Raw genomic sequence first — 26382 nt, 5'->3', positions numbered from 1 at the left:
TTGGACCAGCCTTGGATGATCTTTTGGAGAAGGCTTCAGACAAGAAAAAGACCTTACCAGAACCTAGAAACCCTAGGAAAAGACCCTTCCGCGCTCAGCAGGAACATACTCCTCAATACAGAGGAAAGGGTAAGACAGGACGCTGGAGCTATCCGAAAGGAGGGAAAGACAGGAATCTTTTTCTTTCACAACCCCAAAACCAGAGAAAGCAATGACGCCGTCATAGTGGGGGGTCGGATTTCGAACTTCCTCCCAGCCTGGCAAGAGATCGGGGTGGATCAGTGGACCTTAAGATTGGTCAAAGAGGGGATGAAAATAGAGTTTACATCATACCCCCAAAAAAGAATGAAAACTACAACGTTATCAACACCGAAGCTACAGTCCACCCTGATAACTGGGATAGAAGATCTCTTAATCAACAATGTGATCTCCACAGTCCCAAAAGACGAAAGAAACAAGGGCCATTATTCCAGCCTATTTCTGATAAAGAAACCAAACGGAACCCATCGGATGATAATCAATCTGAAACCGCTGAATCAATATGTAACCTACAGAAGATTCAGAATGCAGTCCGTCAGATCGACAGTACCCTTAATAGGGCAAGACTTCGTCATGGCAACCATCGACTTACAGGACGCATATTATCACGTCCCAGTCCATCCAACCTATCGGAAATTTCTAAGGTTTGCAGTCACCAGAGGAGAAGTTATAGACCACTTCCAGTTCAATGTCCTCCCATTCGGACTATCATCAGCTCCAAGGATCTTTACAAAGGTCATGTCCGAGGTGATGGCGTACATCAGAAGTCGGCAGATATGCATAATCCCATACCTCGACGACCTCTTGGTAGTGGCTCCCACGGTTCCAATTCTACAGGAACATCTTCAAACAACAGTCCAGATCCTGTCATCCCTGGGATGGGTGATAAACCCCAAAAAATCGGATATGGTTCCATCCACAACGAAGATCATTTTAGGGGTCTTATTAGACTCCCACAGCCAAACATCTTTCTTGCCCGAACAAAAACGGTCCCTGCTTACATCAAAGATAAGAATGTTGCGGGACAAGAAGAGAGTATCTCTAAGATTGGCCATGTCGGTTCTAGGTACCATGACATCTTGCATCCAGATGGTGGCATGGGCTCAAGCCCACACCAGGATACTTCAGACACATATTCTGTCAAGCTGGGACGGATCCCCAGGATCTCTAGACAAAAAGATCCGGATACCACCGCACGTAAAGTCCTCATTAACATGGTGGCTACAAAAAGAGAACTTAATAAGAGGAGTTCCCTGGTTGCAGGTCCCAGCAGTGACCATAACAGTAGATGCCAGTGGAAAAGGTTGGGGAGCTACGGTAGACCAGCACATATTCCAGGGATTCTGGTCAGCCGAAATAGCACAACAATCCTCGAATTTCAAAGAGCTAAAAGCAGTAGAAGAAGTTCTCAAAGCGGCGGTAACTCTTGTACAAAATTCCCACATAAAAATATACTCAGACAACATGACAACAGTTGCCCACCTTTGCCACCAGGGAAGTACAAGACACGAAGATCTAAAAAGAATATCAGCAAGAATATTTTCGTGGACCGAAGAACATGTTCTCTCCATATCCGCCCTACACATAAAAGGGGAGATAAACGTACAAGCCGACTTCCTGAGCAGAACAGAGGTCCATCCAGGAGAATCGAGCCTAAACCCAGAAGTCTTTCAGATACTAGTCAAAAGATGGGGACAGCCAGAAGTGGACTTGTTCGCGAACAGTCAGAACGCAAAGGTAGACCAGTTCTTCTCGCTAGATCCGATGAATCCGGGGTTAGCTGTGGACGCATTGGTCCAGCCATGGACATTCACGCTAGCATACGCTTTCCCGCCATTGCCAGTCCTACCAAAAGTCCTGCAGAAAATAAGGGCAGAAAAACTCAAGGTGATCCTAGTGGCTCCACTTTGGCCCAAAAGAGGTTGGTTTGGGGCCCTCATCAGTCTAAAAATAGATGGGCCAATAGCACTTCCACCGGTCAAAGACCTTCTCTACCAGGGGCCAATACTGCATCCAGATCCCGAGAGGCTACACCTAAATGCCTTGCTTCTGAATTCTCAATTCTGAGAACTAGAGGACTATCAAAGAGAGTAATTAAAACATTACAAAAAAGCCGCAAAACAGTTTCTAATTCTATCTACCAAAAAATCTGGAAGACTTTCATCACATGGTGTGCTCCTGAACAACCTAACCCAGATAAACCAAACCTAGCCAAGATCCTGGATTTTTTACAAGATGGGCTGGAGAAGGGTCTCAGACCCAGCACCCTCAAGGTACAAGTGGCAGCCTTGAGCTCTTATTTTGACCAGTCTTTAGCTGACCATAGATGGGTAAGAAGATTCATGACGGCGGCATCCCGCATATCTCCAAGACCCATAAATATAGTTCCATCCTGGGACCTGAATATAGTCCTGAAAGGACTTACACTGCCACCATTTGAACCCTTATCTTCCATAGCCATGGATAAACTCGCTTGGAAAACCACCTTCCTGGTAGCTATAACAACAGCCAGAAGAGTGGGTGAACTACAAGCCCTGTCAATCAATGAGCCCTACATGAAGATTCTTCAGGACAGGCTTATCCTACGATTAGACCCATCCTTTCTCCCAAAGGTCGTCTCCGATTTCCAGAAATCGCAGGAGATAATTCTTCCGTCGTTCTATCAAGAACCAAAGAATGAGGAAGAGGAACATTTCCATACTTTGGATGTTCGAAGAATGGTACTCTATTATCTTCATGCATCAGAAAAGATTAGAAAAGATCAAAATCTGTTTATTCATCTTCTCGGCCAGAATAAGGGGAAGAAGACTTCCAGATCCACAATTGCAAATTGGATCAAAAGAGCAATCCTGGAGGCTTATCAAATTCAAGGCCTCCCACGACCAGGAAAGCTCACAGCCCATTCTACTAGAGCAACAGCTGTCTCCTGGGCCGAGAAAGCCAGTGCTTCCATCGAGCAAATATGCAGAGCGGCTACATGGTCCTCGGTCCATACGTTCTCCAAACATTACAGGCTTGACCTGATGTCAAAAGAAGACTTAGCCTTCGGAGAAAAAGTCCTTAGTGCTGTAGTCCCTCCCTGAAAATTACTCTTGGGTACTGCTCCAGGTGTGCTGTCGTGGGGGGTTACTAGAGAAAATAGAATTATTCTTACCGTTAATTCGGTTTCTAGTAACCCACCACGACAGCAGGAGTAATCCCTCCCTTTGCTTAATATACGTTCTGAAAAGAATAAATATAATTTGAAGCATTCATTTTCCTGTGGTCCTTTATAATAACACTGAGGGGAGGATGAGTGAGGGGTTATTTAACCTCTTGTCATTTCCTGTCCCTATTAGGAAAGGGGTAACATCCTCCAGGTGTTCTGTCGTGGTGGGTTACTAGAAACCGAATTAACGGTAAGAATAATTCTATTTTTTAATGGCCTTTTCTTAACAATCCTTTCAAGGCTGCGGCTATCCCGGTTGCTTGTGCACCTTTTTCTACCACACTTTTTCCTTCCACTTAACTTTCCATTAATATGCTTGGATACAGCACTCTGTGAACAGCCAGCTTCTTTAGCAATGACCTTTTGTGGCTTACCCTCCTTGTGGAGTGTGTCAATTACTGCCTTCTGGTCATTTCGCTAGTCAACAGTCTTCCTCATGATTGTGGAGCCTACTGAAACAGATTAACGGACCTTTTTAAACGCTTAGGAAGCCTTGTAGGTGTTTTTGTAATTATTCTGATTTACTGAGATAATGACTTTTGGTTTTTCATTGACTGTAAGCCATAATCATCAACATTAAAAGAAATAAGCACTTGAAATAGATCACTCTGTTTGTAATGACACTATATAATATGAGTTTCACTGTTTGTATTGAAGAACTGAAATAAATTAACTTTTTGATGATATTCTAATTTAGTGAGAAGCACTTGTAGATGAAATGCTTAGCTCAGAATGGGGGCCATGCCCCTGAAACTACCACAAAACCAAAGAAATGAGCCGGAGCATAAGCTAGTATATGTGCAATGTGTAAGAGCATGTTTTATATGTGCAATGTGTAAGAGCATGTTTTATATGTGCAATATGTAAGAGCATGTTCACACCATGGACATTTCACAGACAAAACCTGAGAAACCCCCCCCCAAAATTAACATATACTCTATATTAGGGGTCCCCAACCTTTCTTACCTTGAGAGCCACATTCCGCTATGAAAGTTGGTCGAGAGCCACAATGCAGATAAAGTTAAGTAAAAAGGGCAGCACACTGCAGCGCCAAAACATGCAAACTTGAAAACACGAAATTTGAACTGCATTACTGCACTAGAAATATGAAAAATGAGAGCTTTTAGCGCATAAAAATGGCCATATTTATGTGTACCTCGTAGCCACTTTACGGCATCTCTCTTATACGAGGTCCTACGCTAGACCTACCTCACCGAGAATAAACGTCTCCATCTGAATGGGTACATGTGAAACCTCTTCTTGGACTCAAATTCTCTCTTTCTGTGGAGGGGTATTGGACCAACTATAATTAAAACACCTGTGACTAGGAGGCGGGAGTGCACGATCAGAAGGCTAGAGAATACATTTCAAAAACCTGACCTGCACATCCAAACATAGACTGAGTGTGAACAGGTGCTGAACCCAGAGTCGCCAACTCGTATATAGTTAAGTAAAAAGGGCAGCACACTGCAGCGCCAAAACATGCAAACTTGAAAACACGAAATTCGAACTGCATTACTGCACTAGAAATATGAAAAATGAGAGCTTTTAGCGCATAAAAATGGCCATATTTATGTGTACCTCGTAGCCACTTTTTACTTAACTATATACGAGTTGGCGACTCTGGGTTCAGCACCTGTTCACACTCAGTCTATGTTTGGATGTGCAGGTCAGGTTTTTGAAATACAATGCAGATAAAGTCATAGAAAAACCTTGAGAAGGTAACAAATAATAACATGCAGATTTTCACTTTCACTCTATCCTTATGTATTTTACATTATTGTTAAGCAAATTGCTTAGTCAAAGAAGACTTGAACTCTTGTGCCACCTATTGGAAGTAGCAATCTTAAAAGTCAATACCCTAAGATGCTTCATATATTATTGGCCCCATATACTGCTCCATATGTAATTGGCCCCATATACTGTTCCATATTGAATTGGCCCCATAAGATGCTCCATATAGAATTGGCCGCATAAGATGCTCCATTTAGAATTGGCCCCATTAAGAAGCTCCATATAGAATTGGCCCCATATACTGCTCCATATAGAATTGGCCCCATGAGATGCTCCATATAGTAATGGCCCCATGAGATGCTCCATATAGCAATGGCCCCATAAGAAGCTCAATATAAAATTGGCCCCATTAAGAAGCTCCATATAGAATTGGCCCCATTAAGAAACTCCATATAGAATTGGCCCCATTAAGAAACTCCATATAGAATTGGCCCCATAAGATGCTCCATATAGAATTGGCCCCATAAGATGCTCCATATAGAATTGGCCCCATAAGATGCTCCATATAGAATTGGCCCCATAAGATGCTCCATATAGAATTGGCCCCATAAGATGCTCCATATAGAATTGGCCCCATAAGATGCTCCATATAGAATTGGCCCCATAAGATGCTCCATATGTAATTGGCCCCATAAGATGCTCCATATAGAATTGGCCCCATAAGATGCTCCATATAGAATTGGCCCCATAAGATGCTCCATATTAAATTGGCCCCATAAGATGCTCCATATTAAATTGGCCCCATAAGATGCTCCATATAGAATTGGCCCCATAAGATGCTCCATATAGAATTGGCCCCATAAGATGCTCCCTATAGAATTGGCCCCATATAAAGCTCCTTATATGGGCCCCTTCTGATGGTCCCCATATATTGCTCCAAATATAAAAAAACAAAACAAAAATGAAATGCTTACCTCTCGTTGCTGCTCTGCTCCGCTCTGGACTCCTCAGTATTGTGTCTTCCTGCTCTCTGTGCTGTGACTGCTCAGGCAGAGGGCGCGCACTAGTGACATCATTGCGCCCTCTGACCTGAACGTCACAGTCAGAGTATGGAAGACGCTGCAGCGCTGGAACTGGGAGAGGTAAGTATTGCAAGTGCTGGGGCCCGGAGCAGGCGGGGGGGGTCACTCACGGGATCGGCACCATAGCACGCCAGTGTCCCCGACGGCGAGTGGGCCCCCTGCTTGCTCAGGGCCCCGGCACTTGCTCGGGTGCTGTTTCCAGCCCTGGGCGTGTATTACAGGCAGCGGGGCGGCTCCCTGGGGACTTCTTTTCTGTGACCGTCTACGGGTTGAGGACCCCTGCTCTATATTAAGTTAATAGTAATAGTACATGTAAATAACATCGGGTACTTAGTTACCTATGGTTTTTTTCTTGGGTTTTGTCTGTGAAGTAGCTACATTGTGAACATGCTCTAACAGACTTCACATACACCAGCTTATGCTGCGGCTCATTTCTTTGGTTAAGGTGTATTATGCACCAAATGTACATATCCTAGCAGGCTTTCTATGGTGTATCTTCCTTTATTCACGGTTGCTGATAAACTACGGTAGTTGTTTCACCAGAGATGCTCAGTAACAGGCCCAGATGTCCTATAGGACCGGGTTAGATAATAGCCGTCTCCTTCGCACTTAGCTTCCTATCTTAGAGGGTGGCTAGGGTGCCTGGTAGGGCTGTAAGAGCTGTGCCTGTGACTTGCGTAGCAGAGGGGGTGATATGCCATCTTCTAAGCTCTGGCGAGCACCTGCTCTGCCCAGTAACTCACAGATTATTGATACAGAGGGATCGGCTCTTCATTTTCCTCATAGACCTTACAGGGAAAACAGGAGAGCCCGTCCTTCAGTGTCCGAACCTTGCAGGCCACATAAAATGACGTACGTAAAATTATAACGTGTAGGTGCAGACCATTGACTAAATGTAAAAATATAATCATTATTAAATATTACTAAAAAATGTAGCAAACATATGACGTACTGGTATGTCATATTCCAGCTCCATAACTTTGATGCGGGCTCACACGTTGAGCCTGCATCTTTCCCGGCAGATGATAGGTGATTTAACCGGCCATCATGTGCCTTTTACAGCCGCAGGTGGTCAGAGCACTTTGACAGTGGCATTTAACTCTCACCAGCAGGAGGGCACTTCATGCCACGTATCCATCGGCCCACCCGTGATGTAATCGCTCGGCGCTGATAGGGTGCTATGACAGCTAGGGGACTGTTGAACGCTCCCTTGCTTGTTAAAACGATAGTCCTGTGAATGCCAGCATGTGAATGCCAGCCTAGTAGATAGTGATTTTGCACTGCTGTTTATAGCACAAGTGATCGGATGATCGCAGCTTCAAGTTCACTAACGGGACTAATAAATACAGTAAAATGTCTTTAAAAATATGAAACCCCCCCCCCCCACAAATGTTCAAATCACCGCCCTTAAAAATAAAACAGTAAAAAGTGCACATTTTTGTTAGCGCTGCATATGTAATTCAGATCGATCAAGATATAAAAAAAATGAATACGATCAGGAAACGACATAACGAGAAAAAATGGAAACGCCAGAATTACCTTGTTTTAAAATACAATAAGAGGCGATCATAATATCACATCTACCTCAAAATGGTATCAGTAAAAACGTCAGCTCAGGGCTCAAAAAATAAGCCCTCAACCAACCCCAGATCCCGGAAAATGAAAACTTATAAGGCCTCATAAATGTTAAAGTGCATAAAAGTAAATAAATACACAGCGGTAAAATATGTACTTAGATCAATGAAATAAACAAGCAAAATGCACATATACAGTGAAGGAAATAAGTATTTGATCCCTTGCTGATTTTGTAAGTTTGCCAATTGACAAAGACATGAATAATCTATAATTTTAAGGGTAGGTTCATTTTAACATTGAATGATAGCTTATCAAAAATAAAATACAGAAAATCACATAAATTATATACGGTAAATTTATCTGCATTTTGCAGTGAGAAATAAGTACGGTATTTGATTCCTCTGGCAAACAAGACTTAATACTTGGTGGCAAAACCCTTGTTAGCAAGCACAGCAATCAGACATTGTAAAAAATAAAATGCACATATTTGGTATCGCTGCATCCGGAATGACCCTACCTATAAAACTGTCACTCTATGTAACCACTTCAGTGAACGCCAATAAAAAATTGAGTAAAATATGTGACAAAAAATGCTTTTTCGTCATATCGCAAAAAAAGTGGAATATAAAGTGATCAAAAAGTCGAATGTAAATAAAAATGGTATCTTTGAATACGCCATCTTGTCCCACAAAAAGCAAGCTGCGATACAGCTCCATCAGTGGAAAAATAAAAAAGCTATAGCTCTCAGAATAAGGCCGGGTCATACTAGCGAGTTTTACGGACGTAAGAGAGGCGCAGAAAATACGGATTGCATACGGTACAATGCTTCTCTATGCCCAGCTCCTATCTGCCGTATTTTACTGATCCGTATTATACGGTCTTCTACGGCCATAGAAAATAGCAGCATACTGCGTTTGTCACCGTATTGCGAAAAAAATACGCCAATGAAAGTCTATGTGGGCGAGAAAAATACGGATTACACACGGACTAACAGTGTGACTTGCGAGAAATACGCAGCGGTGTTCTATAGAAAAGCTGGCAATTCAGTGCGGTGTACAGTAAAATCACACTGACAGGTTAAAATAGAATAGCTAAAATAAATGTCTACACATAGTATAGGGGTATATCTATCTATCTATCTATCTATCTATCTATATATATATATATATATATATATATATATATATATCATATATACTCGAGTATAAGCCGACCCGAATATAAGCCGACCGCCCTAATTTTGCCACAAAAAACTGGGAAAACTTATTGACTTGAGTATAAGCCTAGGGTGGAAAATGCAGCAGCTACCGGTTAATGTCAAAAATAAAAATAGATACCAATAAAAGTAAAATTAATTGAGACATCAGTAGGTTAAGTGTTTTTGAATATCCATATTGAATCAGGAGCCCCATATAATGCTCCATACAGTTCATAATGGGCCCATAAGATGCTCTATATAAAAATGTGCCACATATAATGCTCCATACAGTTCATTATTGCCCCATAGATGCTCCATATAAAGCTGTGCCCCATATACAATGCTCTGCACCGTTCATTATTGCCCCATAGCTGTGCCATATAGTGCTCTGCACCGTTCATTATTGCCCCATAGCTGTGCCATATAGTGCTCTGCACCATTCAGTATTGCCCCATAGCTGTGCCATATAGTGCTCTGCACCGTTCATTTTTGTCCCATAGCTGTGCCATATAGTGCTCTGCACCGTTCATTCTTGCCCCATAGCTATGCCATATTGTGCTCTGCACCGTTCATTCTTGCCCCATAGCTGTGCAATATAGTGCTCTGCACCGTTCATTTTTGCCCCATAGCTGTGCCATATAGTGCTCTGCACCGTTAATTTTTGCCCCATAGCTGTGCCATATAGAGCTCTGCACCGTTCATTTTTGTCCCATAGCTGTGCCATATAGTGCTCTGCACCGTTCATTTTTGCCCCATAGCTGTGCCATATAGTGCTCTGCACCGTTCATTTTTGCCCCATAGCTGTGCCATATAGTGCTCTGCACCGTTCATTTTTGTCCCATAGCTGTGCCATATAGTGCTCTGCACCGTTCATTATTGCCCCATAGCTGTGCCATATAGTGCTCTGCACCGTTCATTATTGCCCCATAGCTGTGCCATATAGTGCTCTGCACCGTTCATTATTGCCCCATAGCTGTGCCATATAGTGCTCTGCACCGTTCATTATTGCCCCATAGCTGTGCCATATAGTGCTCTGCACCGTTCATTCTTGCCCCATAGCTGTGCCATATAGTGCTCTGCACTGTTCATTATTGCCCCATAGCTATGCCATATAGTGCTCTGCACCGTTCATTATTGCCCCATAGCTATGCCATGTAGTGCTCTGCACCGTTCATTCTTGCCCCTTAGCTGTGCCATATAGTGCTCTGCACCGTTCATTTTTGTCTCATAGCTGTGCCATATAGTGCTCTGCACCGTTCATTCTTGCCCCATAGCTGTGCCATATAGTGCTTTGCACCGTTCATTATTGCCCCATAGCTGTGCCATATAGTGCTCTGCACCGTTCATTTTTGCCCCATAGCTGTGCCATATAGTGCTCTGCACCGTTCATTTTTGCCCCATAGCTGTGCCATATAGTGCTCTGCACCGTTCATTTTTGTCCCATAGCTGTGCCATATAGTGCTCTGCACCGATCATTATTGCCCCATAGCTGTGCCATATAGTGCTCTGCACCGTTCATTATTGCCCCATAGCTGTGCCATATAGTGCTCTGCACCGTTCATTATTGCCCCATAGCTGTGCCATATAGTGCTCTGCACCGTTCATTATTGCCCCATAGCTGTGCCATATAGTGCTCTGCACCGTTCATTATTGCCCCATAGCTGTGCCATATAGTGCTCTGCACTGTTCATTATTGCCCCATAGCTATGCCATATAGTGCTCTGCACCGTTCATTATTGCCCCATAGCTGTGCCATATAGTGCTCTGCACCGTTCATTCTTGCCCCTTAGCTGTGCCATATAGTGCTCTGCACCGTTCATTTTTGTCTCATAGCTGTGCCATATAGTGCTCTGCACCGTTCATTATTGCCCCATAGCTGTGCCATATAGTGCTTTGCACCGTTCATTATTGCCCCATAGCTGTGCCATATAGTGCTCTGCACCGTTCATTATTGCCCCATAGCTGTGCCATATAGTGCTCTGCACCGTTCATTATTGCCCCATAGCTGTGCCATATAGTGCTCTGCACCGTTCATTATTGCCCCATAACTGTGCCATATAGTGCTCTGCACCGTTCATTATTGCCCCATAGCTGTGCCATATAGTGCTCTGCACCGTTCATTATTGCCCCATAGCTGTGCCATGTAGTGCTCTGCACCGTTCTTTATTCCCCCATAGCTGTGCCATATAGTGCTCTGCACCGTTCAATATTGTCCCATAGCTGTGCCATATAGTGCTCTGCACCGTTCATTCTTGCCCCATAGCTGTGCCATATAGTGCTCTGCACCGTTCATTATTGCCCCATAGCTGTGCCATATAGTGCTTTGCACCGTTCATTCTTGCCCCATAGCTGTGCCATATAGTGCTCTGCACCGTTCGTTATTGCCCCATTGATGTACCATAGAAAGCTGTGCCATTGCTGCTGCTGCTGCAATAAAAAAAAATGCCATACTCACCTCTTGCTTGCAGCTCCCAGCGTCCGGTCCCGGCGTCTCTCCGCACTGACTGATCAGGCAGAGGGCGCCGCGCACACTATATGCGTCATCGCGCCCTCTGACCTGCACAGTCAGAGCGGAGAGACGCTGGGAAGATGGAGCGGCGCCAGGAAGATGGAGCGGCGCCTGGCGTGTGGAACGGGGATAGGTAAATATGACATACTTACCTGCACCCGGCGTCCCGCTCCTTCTCCCGGACAGCTGGTCTTCGGTGCCACAGCCTCTTCCTCTATCAGCGGTCACCGTTACCGCTGATTAGAGAAATGAATATGCGGCTCCACCCCTATTGGAGTGGAGTCCATATTCATTTTTCTAATGAGCGGTCCCACGTGACCGCTGTACAGGGGAAGAACTGCAGCACCCGAAGACCGTGGGACGGCAGGGGGAGCGCCAGGATCGCCGGGACTAGGTAAGTATGCCTCAGCGCCCTCTCCCCCTCACCCGCCGACCCTGCCACCCACCGTGACTCGAGTATAAGCCGAGAGGGGCACTTTCAGCCCAAAAATTTGGGCTGAAAATCTCGGCTTATACTCGAGTATATACGGTATATATATATATATATATATATTTCATACAGCGCTAGGTAGCAGAACTAATTTTACAAGCAGAAGCCTGCTAATGCAGCCGCCCTGCCTGTAAAAACCCGGGGAATGAATGGAATGCAGGGGAATGACCTGTAGTTACCTCGAGTTGCGGTGATGCGCCCTCTGCTGGATGTCCTCATATGAACTCGACCCTGGGAACTTTTCAGAATATTTTCCCAGGCTCGAGTTCATATGAATTGACGTCAATTCAATTGACGGCTTTTCCTATCTCCTTCTCAAACCCAACAGGATATGAGACATGGTTTACATACAGTAAACCATCTCATATCCCTTCTTTTATTACAGATTCCTCTTTAGTAATGGAAGAAGTGTCTGTATGTCAAATTTGGTGGCTCTAGCTATTAAAATAAAGGGTTAAATCGTTGAAAAATTTTGCGTGGGCTCCCGCGCAATTTTCTCCGCCAGAGTGGGAAAGCCAGTGACTGAGGGCAGATATTAATAGCCTGGAGAGGGTCCACGATTATTGGCCCCCCCTGGCTAAAAACATCTGCCCCCAGCCACCCCAGAAAAGGCACATCTGGAATATGCGCCTATTCTGGCACTTAGCCTCTCTCTTCCCACTCCCGTGTAGCAGTGGGATATGGGGTAATGAAGGGTTAATGTCACCTTGCTATTGTAAGGTGACATTAAGCCAGATTAATAATGGAGAGACGTTAATTATGACATTTATCCATTATTAATCCAGTAGTATGAAATGGTTAATAAAACACACACACATTATTACAAAGTATTTTAATGAAATAAAGACACAGGTTGTTGTAATATTTTTTTATACTCGTAATCCACCTGAAGACCCTTGTCACCTGAAACAAATGTAAACAAAACAAACAACAATATTCCATACCTTCCGTCGTTCAGTCTAGTCCCACTCTGTAAATCCATCTGAAAGGGTTAACTAATTTTACAAGCAGAAGCCTGCTAATGCAGCCGCCCCTGCCTGTAAAACCCTGGTGAATGAATGGAATGTAGTTGAATGACCTGTAGTTACCTCGAGTTGCAGTGATTCGCCCTCTGCTGGATGTCCTCATATGAACTCGAGCCTGGGAAAATATTCTGAAAAGTTCCCAGGGTCTAGACTGAACGACGGAAGGTATGGAATATTGTTGTTTGTTTTGTTTACATTTGTTTCAGGTGACAAGAGTCTTCAGGTGGATTACGAGTATAATAAAATATTACAACAACCTGTGTCTTTATTTCATTAAAATACTTTCATTAAAATTGGAATAGAAAGCAATCAAAAAATGTCATGTGCCAAAAAATGGTACCAATAAAAACATCAACTCGTCCTGCAAAATCCCAGCCATCACGTGACTTTTTAGGCACAAAATTTAGAAAAATTAAAGGTCTCAAAATAGGATGACGCAGAAACTTTATTTTGCATAAAGAAGTGGGCTTTTAGTGTGTGACAGCAGCCAAACGTAAAAAAAAAAGATTTAAATCTGTATTGTTGTAATTGCACCAACCCGAAGAATAAAGTAGTCTAATCGCTTATACCGCACGAGGAACGCCGTAAAAAATAAATAAAACCAATTCTTCACCTGCTGTTGATTTGCTTATTCTGCCTCCCAAAGATCCCAGTAAGGCTCGGCGCACATTTATCGTGCACTCTATGCTGAGCATTTACAGTGGGGTTTCTATGTAAATATCTGAAATGGGTGATTCAGACAGAACCCTCGGCAGAAAATTCCCTATAATGAGGCAGATGGAGGCACTGTGGATGCTGTCTGGCCTATGGTCCAGAGTAAGTTTGAATCACGTCATTTGAAGATTTCGATGGAAATCTCGATGTAATTGCTCAGCGTAGAGCGCAAGATAAACGTGATCCAAAATGTTATATAAAATGTTCCCAAAAGCTTCAACCCAATCCACAAAAAAAGCAAGTCCCCACTCAGGTCCGTCATCTGTCAATAGAAATGTAGGGGGCTTCCATGTCACTGGTAGTACAAGGCTCTGGAAAAGGGAAATGGCTCCTCATCCTCCAAAAGAAATCCAGGGGATTCAGCACTTCCAAATTCAAATGCTCCTTCCTAACGTCCACATGTTTTGCATTTCTATAGTGATATAGTGAATAATCTTTATTTTTATATAGCGCTAACATATTCCGCAGTGCTTTACAGTTTGCACACATTAACATCACCGTCCCCGTTGGGGCTCACAATCTAAATTCCCTATCAGTATGTCTTTGGAATGTGGGAGGAAACCGGAGTACCCGGAGGAAACCCACGCAAACACGGAGAGAACATACAAACTCTTTGCAGATGTTGTCCTTGGTGGGGTTTGGGACTCCAGCGCTGCAAGGCTGCTGTGCTATCCACTGCGCCACCGTGCTGCCCTTTACTGGTGCATGTTTCCAGAAGGCTGAGCTGGGCATAACACACTGGAAACTACAATGTATGGGCACTCCACTGGCAGATTTGCAATTTTCACTCATCAACAACCACTCCTGCTAGTTTCTGGAAAACACCCATTGAGTCAAAATCATCATTACCTTCATCAGTACCTTCCAAGTTATCCCCCAAGTACCCTCACTTGTCTTCCCTTCCTTTGAGGTCCATGCTGTCAGACGCTACATCCCCTTCTCCATGCGAGTGGCGGTGGTGTATCGTCCTCCCGGCCCCTCTCATCAGTTCCTGGATCACTTTGCCACCTGGCTTCCACACTTTCTCTCCTGTGACACCCCCACCCTCATCATGGGTGATTTCAACATCCCCATTGCTTCTCCCCTCTCCCCATCTGCTTCTCACCTTTTATCTCTAACCTCCTTTTTCAGCCTCTCGCAGCATACTAACTCTCCAATGTATGAAGATGGAAACTCCCTCGACTTGCAACAACCGTGCCACACGCTGCAAACACGTTTCCTGCAGCGGTGCTCCAGGTGCGCCGAACGTCTGTGGAGAAAATCTAATCTACCCGCAGATTTCATCCATTATAAGTTCATGCTAAAAACATACAACTCTGCCCTTCACCTCTCCAAACAAACCTATTTCAACACCCTCATCACCTCGCTGTCCAATAACCCTAAACGTCTCTTTAACACTTTCCAGTCCCTACTCAACCCAGGATTGCAGGCCCCAACCACAGATCTCTGCGCTGACGATCTGGCCAATTATTTCAAAGAAAATATGCGCATAAAATATATATAAAATATGCGCATATTCCTCATTGTAATGAGCGGGACCATGTGACCGCTCACACAGGACCTGCTGCTGCCGCTGAGAGGAGACATCGCAGGAGCTGGGTGAGTATTTCCCGGCAGGTGCGCGGGGGGAAGAGGGGGGGGGGGGGTTGTGGGGCGCACATGGGATGGGAGGGGTTGCACAAACTTTTTTTTTAAGGGAAAATAAATAAAAAAAAAATTGATTTTTCATTCCTTCTCTCCAGCGAACGCTGCTGGGGAGAAGGGATGAATACCAGCTTCAGCACCGCATGCAGGGGACAGCGCTTAACTGTAGCGCTGTCTCCTGCACGGTCTGTGTGGTCCTCAGTCGGCACACGGGCGGCACACGTCTGCCGTTGCCGCAAGTGTGCCACACTGATGTGCTACGGACACACGGACACGGATAATTCCGGTACCGATTTCTCCAGTACCGGAATTATCTGGACGTGTGAAAGAGGCCTAAGGCTAGGGTCACATTGCGTTAGTGCAACCCGTTTAGCGCTAGCGCTAGCGGGTTGCGCTAACGCAATGTTTTTAATGTGGCCGCGTCCCGGGGTCGCTTGCAGCGTCCGAGCCGCGCCCGCGGTCCGTTCCCCGCTCTCGCAGATCGGGCGCGGCTCGGACGCTGCAAGCAGCGTCCGCGGCGCACCAGGAAACACCGGCGCGTCGCTAGCGCGTGCCAAACATGGCACGCGCTACTGCTGCGCGTTCCCATTGCCGTGAATGGGTTCGCTAACGGACGCGTTGCACGGCGTTAATTTCGCCGTGCAACGCTGTCCGTTAGCGCGTTCCCATTAACACAATGGGAACCAAGCCTAAAACAGACTTTTTTTTGCGACTTTTATGCAATTAGAAATCTATCATATTTCACTCCGAAAGGTTACTACAGGGCTTTTCCTCAACATTTTTTTGCATTTTGGCCTAGGTATTGCAAAATGGTGTAATAAATGTCATAAAACCTTAATAAATATGGTTTAAACATTTACAATAGAGAACTCCCTCCCCCAATGTATGTAGTTGTCACGATTCCCACCGTGCTGACACCACTATTTCACGAATCGGGGGTGACCTTTGGCCAGCACACGGCTATCACATGTGCAGGGGGGCTTATCTTAGTTATCCATCCACTGCTACAATGTGATGAGATTACAAACAAGACTATTGACCTATCAATTTACTGCAGGGGGTTATTTTAGTTATCCCACTGCTACTACCATAACACGAACTGCAGGGATTTATGTATATCCCGCTTTCCAGTTCCGGTTTGGAACTTGCAGCTCTCTGGCGCCCCCCTTACCCTCAGGTCAGTCTAGGTACTGCACCTAGGGTACTTAGTCGCCAGAAAGGCTGCCTGCTATGTACTGGCTATGGGGCACGCTGGAGCGAGGGCGATATAACTACTCCCACACAGACAGGAACAATAATTATCAACGCTGCTGTCGCTACAACGACTCCCAAATGCACAGAACAAGTATGCTGCCACCAGCTCCGATTAAACGGGTCCGAAGCCAACCCAATTCAGTAGCGTAATTAACTTCAGAAGACTTAGGGTACGTTTTAGAGTAGGAGAACGAAACTAGTGATTTATGAGTTTTACTCCATAAAAAGATCAGGCAGTGCTTATAAAATGTATATAAAGATGTTACAATTGGAGACAAAGTATGTACAGCAATTATAAAATAAACAGGGATTAAACAAGAAATTAACACTTACATGTGCTCAGATCATTTCAGGCAACCATGCTGGTGGGCGGAGCCCCAAATGTCCCAATTCATGAGATAGTCTTTCTGTGGTGAGGTCCCAAGCAAGAATAAAGGCTGGGCTCGAGTGCAGCAACTTATGACTGCAGGCTTGCAACATCACTAAAGGGGTTTGAGTTACCATCGCCCTCCCCTCTCAGATGTACAGTTTTTACCAACAATACTTATAATTCTCATATCTTAGCTTGAGAACATGTCAGAATCACAGTATGTGTGTTAACAGGGAAAACTAAAAATCATATTATACATTATCATCACAGTAGTCTACAAATTTTTGAATCAAATCATACCCTTCTAGATTGTGAGCTTGCGAGCAGGGACCTCACCCCTAATGTCACTGTTTAAATTTTTAAATTGTCTTAACTTGTACTGAATTTATTGTCTGTACATGTCCCCGCTTAATTTGCTGCGGAATATGTTGGCGCTATATAAATAAAAATTATTATTATTATACCCGGGCATTTATCAAGCAACCTTGTCTGCTAAGCGTCAGAAAAAATGGATCCATGAAAAATGGATCACAAAACATCAGAATAGGACATACGCAAGGAGACGCATGAGTATTTCTTTACATGCAATAAAAAAATAAATGTATAACTTTGCTGACTGGATGGGTCTATTACTCCTTTTGCTGCCAGGTTTTCTGGTCCATTTTAAAAACAGTGAATTGAAAAAAGCAGGCTATATATGGTGGGTACGGAAAGTATTCAGACTTCTTTAAATTTTTCACTCTTTGTTTCATTGCAGCCATTTGGTAAATTCAAAAAAGTTCATTTTTTTTGCTCATTAATGTACTCTGCACCCCATATTGACGAAAAAAAACAGAAATGTAGAAATTTTTGCAAATTTATTAAAGAAAAACTGAAATATCATAAGTATTCAGACCCTTTGCTCAGTATTGAGTAGAAGCACCCTTTTGAGCTAGTACAGCCATGAGTCTTCTTGGGAATGATGCAACAAGTTTTTCACACCTGCAATTCTTCCTTGCAGATCCTCTCCAGTTCCGTCAGGTTGGATGGTGAACGTTGGTGGACAGCCATTTTCAGGTCTCTCCAGAGGTGCTCAATTGGGTTTAGGTCAGGGCTCTGGCTGGGCCAGTCAAGAATGGTCACAGAGTTGTTCTGAAGCCACTCCTTTGTTATTTTAGCTGTGTGCTTAGAGTCATTGTCTTATTGGAAGGTGAACCTTCGGCCAAGTCTGAGGTCCAGAGCACTCTGGAAGAGGTTTTCATCCAGGATATCTCTGTACTTGGCCGCATTGATGTTTCCTGCAACCAGTCTTCCTATCCCTGCAGCTGAAAAACACCCCCATAGCATGATGTTGCCACCACCATGCTTCACTGTTGGGATTGTATTGGGCAGGTGATGAGCAGTACCTGGTTTTCTCCACGCATACCACTTAGAATTATCACCAAAAAGGTCTATCTTCGTCTCATCAGACCAGAGAATCTTGTTTCTCATAGTCTGGGAGTCCTTCATGTGTTTTTTAGCAAACTCTGTGCGGGCTTTTATATGTCTTGCACTGAGGAGAGGCTTCTGTCGGGCCATTCTGCCATAAAGGTCGGGCTGGTGGAGGGCTGCAAGGATAGTTGACTTTGTGGAACTTTCTCCTATCTCCCTACTGCATCTCTGGAGCTCAGCCACAGTGATATTGGGGTTCTTCTTTATGTCTCTCACCAAGACTCTTTTCCCACGATTGCTCAGTTTGGCTGGACAGCCAGATCTAGGAAGACTTCTGGTGGTCCCAAACTTCTTCCATTTAAGGATTATGGAGGCCACTGTTCTCTTAGGAACCTTGAGTACTTCTGAAATTCTTTTCCAACCTTGGCCAGATCTGTACCTTGCCACAATTCTGTCTCTGAGCTCCTTGGCCAGTTCTTTTGACCTCATGATTCTCCTTTGGTCTGACATGCACTGTGAGCTGTGAGGTCTTATATAGACAGGTGTGTGCCTTTCCAAATCAAGTCCTATCAGTTTAATTAAGCACAACTGGACTCCAATGAAGGAGTAGAACCATCTCAACGAGGATCACAAGGCAATGGACAGCATGTGACTTAAATATAACTGTTTGAGCAAAGGGTCTGAATTCTTATGACAATGTGATATTTCATTTTTTCTTTATTAATAAATTTGCAAACATTACTACATTTCTGTTTTTTTCAGTCAAGATGGGGTGCAGAGTGTACATTAATGAGAAAAAAATGACCTTTTTTGAATTTACCAAATGGCTGCAAAGAAACAAAGAGTGAAAAATTTAAAGGGGTCTGAATACTTTCCATACCCACTGTATATGGGATACATGTTGGCCAAATGTTAGTTTGGCAGACAGTTATCTCCCCTGTCTTCCCCATACACATGACTGCTTGGCTCGGCCAAAGGCTTATGTGTATTTAACTGGGACGAGAGGCGCAAGCCTCCGCCAGCATCCTCGGTCATTGATTTATATCACCTGTTGAAACTCCAACTACCTGATCCTTCCCTCCCTAAGGACATTCTAATCTGTTATGGGAGAGTTGAGAGGCCACCATACACATCAGACCCAGACCACTCTCAATGCATTCCTGGGGCATTTTTTTTAACATAAAGGGGCAAGGCTCCCCCCTTTTTGGTTTGGCATCTTGTCTTGTGTGGTTTCCAGGTTTTTGGGCAGGTGCAAAACAGTCAGGTCTTGGCCTTGCCCTGCCCCCATTTATTTTGCAGTCTTCTGACACATAGAGAGGTGAACTACAAGAGTTAGGAACCATCCTGACTGGGTACACTTTGTCGCGGTGTGATGGATCCTGATTGGATACACCTTGTCACAGAGACATGGATGTTGATGGGGTACACCTTGTCTCGGTGGGATGGCTGTTATACTCTTTTGATCAAAATAGTCAACTAAGTACCCTATGTTATTTACATGTGCTATTACTGTTTAATTATTATTTACTTACTGCAGGGTATTTGCTCACTTTGTAGTTATCATAGGTTTTCTAAGGCTACGTTCACATTAGCGTTGCGTCGGGCGCAGCCGCGGCGACGCATGCGTCATGCGCCCCTATATTTAACATGGGGGGCGCATGGACATGCGTTGCACTTGCGTTTTGTGACACATTCGTCACTGTGGCGCATGCGTCAGGGCGCAGAGGACGCTGCATGATGCAGTTTTCTCTGCGCCAAAAACCATGCAAAAGTGGACGCATGCATCACAAAACGCTGCGTTGTGCATGCGTTTACATTTGCGTTGTGCGTTGCGTCGCCGACGCTGCACCGCACAACGCAAATGTGAACGTAGCCTAAGTCATTCTGCATGACTTGGAAATCTTCTTTGTAGGAACTTTGTTTTGCTTTTTCTATTTTAATCTTCACTACAAATCCTTCTTTGGCGATAAGTGCCCTATATATGGATGAAATTGTAGTTCATTGCTTATGGAAATCTTACTTTTTTTCCCTTTTTATGTTTAGCTGTCAAAATGACATGTTAGATAATGACACTTAGCTCAAGCAGATAAAGTTGGATTTTTCTGTAAATTGCGCTGTTTTTTTTTTTTTTTTTTCAGGATCCAGTATAACATCTTTATTAATCTGAGGTTGAGAAATCATTCATGAAGGTGAAAGTGACGATGACTTTTCGATTCTGTCCGGTAGCTTTGTGCTTCCTATGGACATTGTGCTCTTTGGCTTTGGCAGCTGATAGCACGCACAATTCTAATGATGCCTTTCCCTGGGAAGATCTTAGGTTGCCCCAATATGTGATCCCCCTGCACTATGAACTCTCTTTACACCCAAACTTAACTACTCTCACATTTGCTGGCCTTGCTAAGATCACAATTGTTGTACAACAGCAGACGAGTTCTGTTGTTCTGCATAGCAAGCACCTGATCATAACTAAGACAAGTATGGAAAGAATAAAGGGGGATGCGCGTGTCCACCACGATTTGCTCCTACTGGAACGTCCTGCAGGTGAACAAATTGCACTTCAAGCTGCTGATCCACTGAGGCCAGGAGAAAACTATACTCTGTATATTGCCTACAATGCCAACCTCTCTGACAGTTTCCATGGGTTTTATAAAGGCTCATACAGAACCCCGGATGGAGAGATCAGGTAAACCTGCTTTTTAATATGTTTATTACATATGATGATTAGTTTCCAAAGTAGATCCAAACTTAAAGAAGACCTACCATTAGCCATAAATATTACATTTTATTCACTTGGTGTAAATGCTGCTGTTCTCCTGGAACTTATGTCATGTGTAATGTATAAATTGGTGTGTGGATGCGATTAGTTGGGGTTGTGTCCTTGTATAGTCTAACACTGTCTAATCAGTAGGAACAAGTTACACGGCACTCTATGGAACTGTGAGTAAAGGTGCCCAAGTAGGGTCTCCAGCCCGTCAAATCAAGTATATCGAAAAACTTGGCACTCAATAATATTTGAAGAGAATTAGTCATTTATTGTACATCCAGACAAACAGATCAATTGTGGCTCAATTGTTGCTAAACGTTTTCGGTCCTTTGTGGACCTTCTTCAGAGCAAATTTATCTGAAACGTAGGATCTGGATATGTGTTCGGATGAGACAGTTTATTGGCAACATGTATGGTAGCAAATTTCACAGGCAGTATATGGAGGGAGGTGCGCTGCCTCAGCGTCTCCGCACGCCACCAGCGCTCCGGGCACAGAACGTGTACAGTGAGGGCACACCGCATGCCTAAGCAGCCTAATATGCTTACAGACACGGTCTCCATATACTGCCTGTGAAATTTGCTACCATACATGTTGCCAATAAACTGTCTCATCCGAACAGAGAGCCCCATGTGTTGGGAGTGTTGTCTCCCTGAAGAGCCCATGGCGGGGCTCTGCACCTTGCACATGCCAGTGTGTGGAACGGTCTGATAACCGTGGGTAATACTGACTGGGGTCAGTGAGAACGTCTGAAGGATACCTCTGTGGAGGAGAGGTATCCAAGAACCTGTGCGGCACCAACAGGTAACGGAAAGGGATCCATGTTATGCTGACCGGGGTCAGAGGAGAGAGACATTGTGTATGGGGCACCTCTGAGGCCAAGAGGTGTCCAGGAACCTGTGAAGGTCGAACAACAGGTAACGGACGAGGTCCGTGTGTCATCCTGACCGGGGTCAGTGAGGAACTCTGGTAAAGCTGAATATGTGCAGACGGTGTTCAAGCTGTTATCAAGTTTCTGAGGATGTGGTTTATAGTGTTGTGAATAAACCTAAGAGACTGTGTTTTGTAAGAAAACCGTGCCTGTATGCATTATTCCCGTGCCAAGCGAGTGTCCCCCAAGACACAAAGTAGGGGAAACGCTACAATGTATATATAGATAGATAGATAAAGAAATAGCACAATTATTTGGCCATATCATTATATTTAAATACTGTAGATGTCCTACAATCCCAAGATTATGATATCTTTTTTGCCAGGGTCCTTGCGTCCACCCAGTTTGAGCCTACAGCTGCCCGTATGGCCTTCCCATGTTTTGATGAACCCGCCTTTAAAGCCACTTTTTCCATTAAAATCCGAAGGGATGCAAAACACAGTGCCGTGTCCAATATGCCTATAGTAAGTACCGTATGTTCATGTAACTGTCATGTCTGAACTTCACACATTTTAGCTGGTTTTAATGTAATTTTCTGTTTATATTGTGCATACATATCCACTGCCCACTGGGAATTCTCACCGGGAAATACATGGATATACATCCACCCTGCATCCACCTCACTCTGTGGTCATTTCCTTTCCTAGGTAAAGACTGAACATGTAGATAATGGGCTCCTGGAAGACCACTTTGATGTCACGGTGAAGATGAGCACCTATCTTGTGGCTTTTATTGTTTCAGACTTCAAATCAATCAGTCAGATCACACATCATGGCGTCAAGGTAACGTTTACAAGATATGGATGTCCGCTACTGTAAAATTATGTTTGCTGTCTTCCAAAAAACAGTGCCTCACCTCTTCACAGGTAGCGAGTGGTATTACAGCTCAGCACTAGAGTTGAGCGACCTTGACCTTTTTAGAGTCGAGCCGGGTTTCGCGAAACCCGACTATCTCAAAAGTCGGGTCGAGTGAAATCGGCCGATTATGACGTAAAGTCGGGATCGACCAAAACACGAAACCCAATGCAAGTCAATGGGGCAGCATAGTCGGCAGTGAGTGGGGGCCAGGAAAACACCTAGAGTGCCCATTTTAATGTCAAAACCATCCATTCTTCTTAATGAAGCTTGTCAAGCGTAATTTACCTTATAATAATTGGAAGGCATTTGAAATTGGGGGTCATTTGGCTAAAGTTGTGGTGGGTAGGGCTGGTTCAAGTAATTAGTGGGCCCAGGAAATCTGGACCACGTCACGGCAGTGGAGCAGGGAGAGGTAAGTATTTCAACTTTGCAAGTGCTGTGAACCTGAGCAAGCAGGGGGGGCCCACTCGTTGGCATTGGCACTGGCACAGGGCCCCTCAAAGTACAGCGGTGTGTTTGCACGGCGGGGGCGCCTCCCACCGGCAGCAACACTTTTGCGTACTATGAGAGGCCCTGTGCCAGTGACGTCGCCAACTAGTATTCCTCCCCCCACCTGATGAAGGAACCTGCACTTTCATCTGCACCTTCCTCTTTGTCCCCGTGTAAGGTGGTATGGTATGCGGGAAGAGCAACCTGACTTTCAGCAGGGTCACAATGTTGTTGTGTAGCGTGCACGGGGAATGTTGCGTTATGGGTCAATGTACCAGCAGACTCATCTATCACTGGCTGGGCAATGGGCAGGATGAGGAGGAAACACAGATATAGGCCCAAAGAATAAAGTTGGCTAAATGCAGTTCAAAATTGGTAACACAGGAATAACCAGGGGGCATTGCAGTGGAGGACAACTGGAATGAGAGGCTGACACAGAGAGTAGGCCCAAATCAGTAAGTAGTCGAAATGCAGTTCAAAATTGGCAACCGTAGTAAACAGGCGGCACAGCTTTGTTCAGTGGAGGAGAACAGCAAGGAGTGGCAGACACCGATAGTAGGCCCCAACCCAACTAGTAGGCCAAATGCAGTCTAACATTAACAACTACTTAACGAGCGCCTGAAAACGGAATTTCAGGACAGGAAACCAGGAGAACAGCAAGGAGCGGCAGACACCGATAGTAGGCCCCAAACCAACTAGTACGCCAAATGCAGTTGTTCCATTTAACCACAATTTAATGAGAGCCTGAAGATAGAAGTTCAGGAAAGGCAATCTGGAGAACACCTTGGAGTGGAACACACCATCTCTCTACACCTCATACCCAATTTGTAGGCCTAATGCAGTGTAGTTTCCAAGAACTACTAAACGAGAGCCGGAAGATCGAAGCTCAGGAAAGGCAACCTGGAGAACACCTTGGAGTGGAACACACCATCTCTCTACACCCCATACCCAATTTGTAGGCCTAATGCAGTGTAGTTTCCAACAACTACTAAACGAGAGCCGGAAGATCGAAGCTCAGGAAAGGCAACCTGGAGAACACCTTGGAGTGGAACACACCATCTCTCTACACCCCATACCCAATTTGTAGGCCTAATGCAGCGTAGTTTCCAACAACTACTAAACGAGAGCATGATGATCGAAGCATTGGCGAGGAAACCTGGGGAACACCTTGGAGTGGAACACACCATCTCTCTACAGTGGAACACACCATCTCTCTACACCCCATACCCAATTTGTAGGCCTAATGCAGCGTAGTTTCCAACAACTACTAAACGAGAGCCGGAAGATCGAAGCTCAGGAAAGGCAACCTGGAGAACACCTTGGAGTGGAACACACCATCTCTCTACACCCCATACCCAATTTGTAGGCCTAATGCAGCGTAGTTTCCAACAACTACTAAACGAGAGCATGATGATCGAAGCATTGGCGAGGAAACCTGGGGAACACCTTGGAGTGGAACACACCATCTCTCTACACCCCATACCCAATTTGTAGGCCTAATGCAGCGTAGTTTCCAACAACTACTAAACGAGAGCCGGAAGATCGAAGCTCAGGAAAGGCAACCTGGAGAACACCTTGGAGTGGAACACACCATCTCTCTACACCCCATACCCAATTTGTAGGCCTAATGCAGCGTAGTTTCCAACAACTACTAAACGAGAGCCGGAAGATCGAAGCTCAGGAAAGGCAACCTGGAGAACACCTTGGAGTGGAACACACCATCTCTCTACACCCCATACCCAATTTGTAGGCCTAATGCAGCGTAGTTTCCAACAACTACTAAACGAGAGCATGATGATCGAAGCATTGGCGAGGAAACCTGGGGAACACCTTGGAGTGGAACACACCATCTCTCTACACCCCATACCCAATTTGTAGGCCTAATGCAGCGTAGTTTCCAACAACTACTAAACGAGAGCATGATGATCGAAGCATTGGCGAGGAAACCTGGGGAACACCTTGGAGTGGAACACACCATCTCTCTACAGTGGAACACACCATCTCTCTACACCCCATACCCAATTTGTAGGCCTAATGCAGCGTAGTTTCCAACAACTACTAAACGAGAGCCGGAAGATCGAAGCTCAGGAAAGGCAACCTGGAGAACACCTTGGAGTGGAACACACCATCTCTCTACACCCCATACCCAATTTGTAGGCCTAATGCAGCGTAGTTTCCAACAACTACTAAACGAGAGCCGGAAGATCGAAGCTCAGGAAAGGCAACCTGGGGAACACCTTGGAGTGTAACAAACCCTCTCTCTACACCACGGAAGGGCTGATTCTTAGGAAGGAAGGCTGTCGGAAAGAAGCAGGGCGCGTCCGAGGGTGATTATATTCTTATTAGGTATATACTCACCCTCGGACGCGCCCTGCTTCTTTATTTGTAATGAATGTTTATTTGCAATGTGGTTTTGACTTACTCTATTTTTTTGGTAAATAATGATTTTATTATTTTCATTGTTTTGCATCTTCTTGGCAATAATATAAAGAAGACGCGACAGGACAACACTCGGTGGATGCCATATCTGTGTTTAAAATTGAAAAAACCTTTCAGTTAACTACTTGCAGGAGAAAGTTATTGTAGCTGGTGGCCATTTTTAGTACTGTACCAGATTTTTGTTGTATGTGTTTGTTTTTAATGTTAAAATGTCTGCATTTGATATCTCTCCAGTATTTTCTTTTTTATAAGCAAAATACTTATTTTTATATTTTCTGATGTTGGTTCCAGGGGTACACGGGCAGCAGTGGTGTGGTCAGTGGAGGCCTAGTGGAAGGAGTGACCGCAGACAGGCATCGAAGGCCTAAAATAATAACACATGGCTGTAGGCAATTTTAATTTGGTTCAGGGGTACACGGGCAGCAGTGGTGTGGTCAGTGGAGGCCTAGTGGAAGGAGTGACCGCAGACAGGCATCGAAGGCCTAAAATAATAACACATGGCTGTAGGCAATTTTAAATTGGTTCCAGGGGTACACGGGCAGCAGTGGTGTGGTCAGTGGAGGCCTAGTGGAAGGAGTGACCGCAGACAGGCATCGAAGGCCTAAAATAATAACACATGGCTGTAGGCAATTTTAAATTGGTTCCAGGGGTA

At 44.7% G+C, this 26382-nt stretch overlaps 1 protein-coding gene across 1 annotated transcript in view; it reads left to right on the top strand.

The window, feature by feature from the left end:
* The window catches only part of LOC138664970 (endoplasmic reticulum aminopeptidase 1-like), a 107926-nt gene that overhangs the window by 21604 nt on the left and 59940 nt on the right, over window positions 1-26382 (top strand). Inside the window, exons 2-4 of the mRNA XM_069752072.1 lie at window positions 20391-20935; window positions 22271-22409; window positions 22593-22727. Of these exons, the coding sequence (XP_069608173.1) occupies window positions 20436-20935; window positions 22271-22409; window positions 22593-22727 (774 nt within the window). The 5' untranslated portion in view covers window positions 20391-20435. The remainder of the gene's footprint in view (window positions 1-20390; window positions 20936-22270; window positions 22410-22592; window positions 22728-26382) is intronic.

Source organism: Ranitomeya imitator, chromosome 1 (genome assembly GCF_032444005.1).
Source record: "Ranitomeya imitator isolate aRanImi1 chromosome 1, aRanImi1.pri, whole genome shotgun sequence".
Lineage (NCBI taxonomy): Eukaryota > Metazoa > Chordata > Amphibia > Anura > Dendrobatidae > Ranitomeya > Ranitomeya imitator.
The sequence above is the reverse complement of the archived record's forward strand: the minus strand, read 5'-3'. Positions and strand labels throughout refer to the sequence as shown.